At 38.5% G+C, this 3962-nt stretch overlaps 1 protein-coding gene across 1 annotated transcript in view; it reads left to right on the forward strand.

Moving 5' to 3' along the window:
- Window positions 1-2769, forward strand: part of LOC101849985 (E3 ubiquitin-protein ligase TM129) — a 10762-nt gene extending 7993 nt beyond the window's left edge. Inside the window, exon 4 of the mRNA XM_005112653.3 lies at window positions 2365-2769. Coding sequence (XP_005112710.1) covers window positions 2365-2643 — 279 coding nt within the window. The 3' untranslated portion in view covers window positions 2644-2769. The remainder of the gene's footprint in view (window positions 1-2364) is intronic.
- Window positions 2770-3962: the final 1193 nt, after the last annotated feature.

The raw sequence follows: 3962 nt of genomic DNA on the forward strand, positions 1-3962 counted from the left end.
ATCCCCCAAAAGATGTACGATTATATCTGAACAGCCCCAAGACCACACTGGTCACACCTGCCCAACGTCAGCGAGAGTTTAAGTTTAAGTAAACTATGCAACCTTCGTGCAGTTAGGTTTTTTTTGTTTTTGTTTTTGTTTTTTTTTGGTACGGTAGACATTCACATTTAACTTTTGATTTTGATCTAACAAAACTCACGTAGGTTACTTTGATTGCAATGGGCATACAAACAATGTATTCCAATAATTCTATGACATTTTAGCTATACACGTCTTGCAACTTTTATTGCAACTTTTGTTGATTTTTCTTGCAACTTTTGCTATTTTCAAATGCAACTTTCTCTGAGGACAGACTGTACAGTGAAACTCTCTTAAATTATTTAACGAAGTCCTCAAGCCTGACCCTGACCACATCTTACACTTGTCAACACTTCCAAAGTTGCAAGTTTATCCTCAATGCCATGTACATCTACCTTATGCTAGTCCAGTATAAAAATGTCCAGATGATGCGAAGAAAGATTCATCATCATGATCTTCATTAATTTAATCCTGTAGTCTTTTTAACAGTTGAGGCGCCTTGAATGACTTTCCACTCATCTCATTCCACTCTTTTAATTTTAAATTGTTGTACCTGCTTGTCATAGAAGAAATAACAGCTGTATACATACAGCCTGGCACACACATAGAGTAGTACTATATAAAGGACATATTCTGGTCCTGAATTTTTTTCGTACATCTTTGTATTTAAAACACATTTATATAGTGAAATTTGCAGATAACAAGCAGATTTCCATGTCCTATCGACTTCGCTATGTGCATGCTAGACAGACTGTAGGTCTACCGATATACTGGTGATCAAAAGAAAGGTACCACTTGTCGACTGTGTATAAAATCTAAACTTCTGAGTCTTTACGCTTTTTCTTTCGTGTAGTTAGTACATAAAAATGATAAAAATAACATTTTGATGCTTCAACTATTAGTGTTCACAGCACCAACGTGAAAAAACATAAAATTAGGATTTTTTCCTCGACTACGAGGCTGATTTTTGTTCTATTCTTTGACTTTTATGAAGTTTAGGCTTGTGTTTACTTAAAACCGCATCCACATTTGTTCATTGTGACCCAAAAGAGACAGTTCCTTTAACTCAAAATCAGAAAAATCAAGCCATCGGCTTGCTCAGCACACTGCTGGTTTAGGACAGTCGTTTTATGCAAGAAAAATTCTGAAATTATGCAAACTGAGCCCAAAAATGTGAAATTATGAAATTCTGTTAATTTTAACAGAGAAGGGTAAGGAAATAATGGAATTATGCAAAAAATGATCAAATTTTGCTAAATTATGCAGGGTGCATAAAACCACAGGGACAGATATTCAAAGCGAAAGCAGAACCAGCCATATATAAAATTTAAGGGTAACAATGCCATTTTAAGACAGGTATATTAGGATAATGCACTTGAGAAATTGTTTCAGAACAACCGCTCAATCCGCAAGACAATTTCCTGGACTTTTACTCGTCAGCTGGCATACTGTTCGTCATAGACTACAGGAATTTAAGACTGAAGCTAGGATGCCTACATGCAGACTGTGTTTACAGCCAAAACACCATCAGACTATGATGAACTGGTCACAAGGACACCGTCACATTTTCGAACGATTCACAGTTCCAAGTTGAACCCTGCGATGGGAGTGCAAAAGTGTACAGGAGACCACATGAGCTTTATCTGCCATTTTTTCAAAACATTAAGTTGATTAAGTAAGCCCATAACATTCTAACAGGACAATGCACCTGCACATCGTGCATTCCACTCAGAATTAAATTCTTTAATATCCAGAATGTCGCTTAAACCTGCCATTTCACCAGATTTTTACCCTATTGAGCACCTGTGGGATAGGATTGTGTTGCTCATGGTAAATCCTGGTCCCTGAAACATTTTGCAAGAAGACTTGTTTATTGCATGAGCAGGAGATACGCTGATGTGCTGAATGCACATGGATATCACTCGGCGTGCTGATGTGTGACTTTTGGATTTTACCCCTATCCTCAAATTTGAGTCATTATAAAAGAGACGTTTTTGCGGAAAAATAATCCATTCACGTTGATTTATCTGTGAAACACTTCATATTTCAATTTCATGGTCGAAAGAATCTTTATTTTTCTTCATGAAAGGCAAACCGATCGTACTTTGATCACCACAATAAATAATATACTTTATTGCAACCGGAATACATTGTTGATTAATAAACTAAAGCCTTCTGGGTTATTATTACAGGTACAACAAATAGTAAATAGTTTTTTGTATGGGACACCATGAAATACTGTACCATTATCATTAATCATTTAATGCCCATTTGTTTAACTTTCAGGAAATTGAGCAGTGCATTGGCTGCATGCAGAAAGACTCCGATATAAAGCTGCAAAAACGGTGTGAGGATACCGCCGGAGAGCAGGCTCCAGATTCAGAGGCATGCGTCCAGTGCTTCTGTCGTCCCATGTGGTGTCTGGAGTGTGTGGGCAAGTGGTTCGCCAGTCGCCAGGACCAGCAGCGACCGGAGACCTGGTTGTCCAGCAAGTCACCGTGTCCAACATGTAGAGCAAGATTCTGTGTACTTGATGTTTGTCGGCTAACCCATAATTCTAGCTGAATCATCCTCTTCCATAATAATTTTAATATATATACGTGTACATTATATAAATGCCACTGCACAGAAGCCATTACTTATGTTTATTTTGCTTTGAAATGATCAATAAAGAACAGAAATATAATGACTGTAAAACTTCTATATATTTGTATCAACTTAATAATTAATCCCAAAACACTGTTCTGCTCATGTGTAACCAAGAGTTTTTTCTGCGTCCAAGGTAATTTTTAGACCTAATGTTCTAACGATAAAATAAACAAGTTGCAGACAAGAGCTGTTCAAGGAATAGTAGAGTGTAATTTTGAATTATAAAGAAGGTTGCTCCATGTCCACCAGAGCAGAAACTTTTTGTCAGGAGGAGGCAGTTCAGCATGTTCGTGTCTGGCGTGCAAGTCCACCAACATGTGAGTAGCTCTGATACTGTGACATTTGTCGTTATCAGGCTATAAATAGTCAAGAGGTCAATGGACGCAAGACGGGAATAAGAAATTAATATTTCTTTTTTATCTACGGGATTGTGGATGAGTATAAACTCGTAGACAGCCAAAGATCTTGTCAGTATGTTAGGGTTTTAGCGCCTATAAATGGCTGCTTGCACTGTATGCTTCCTAGGAAGTTGAGGTTGTTTCAGAATGCTCTCAGGTCTGCTGGGGTAATGGTATAGATTGTGAAGCGCATAGAGCTTGCTGTTGAGCGGGGATTTGTGCTATACAGATGCTATCTATTATTATTATACTCGCAAAGTCCAACTGCTTCCCCTCAAGCGAAATGACCTAGATCTAAACGAAGGCCAGTCCATGTTTCTCCTACTCCTAACATGTTTATGTTTTCGTTAACCCATCGATTACTTCAGTTTAGATATTTTGCTTCCGATTTCTGGCAATTATATGGGGAAAGCAATAAAATTAGTACAGTGGAAACCATATATCACAGGCCCGGTAATAACAGGGATCCGGTAATAACAGGGATTTTTTAAATCCCCGTTTTTTCCCACTCTTTGTCTCTATTAAAAGTTATCGGCAATAACAGGGCATCATCAGAGCTCAACCGGTTATAACAGGGACAAAGGCTCGTTAACAATGTGTAAAAAGTAAGACAGAGGGAGAGGGGGAGAGAGAGAGAGAGAGAGAGACATTGCAAGCACACGCAGCGTGTGAAGCGAGAGAGGGCTGCGGTGTGCTGCAGACCCCAATCTAGCCCGAAACCTACACGTAGCAACACAGACAAAAATACGAAATAATCCAGGCTGTTGACAAAAAGCAAGCTCCACTGGCAGAGATTTGTCGTCAGTTCGACATTCCACTAGGTTCGATTCACATCAT

This window comes from Aplysia californica, unplaced genomic scaffold (assembly GCF_000002075.1).
Source record: "Aplysia californica isolate F4 #8 unplaced genomic scaffold, AplCal3.0 scaffold01351, whole genome shotgun sequence".
In the NCBI taxonomy this organism is placed as follows: domain Eukaryota; kingdom Metazoa; phylum Mollusca; class Gastropoda; order Aplysiida; family Aplysiidae; genus Aplysia; species Aplysia californica.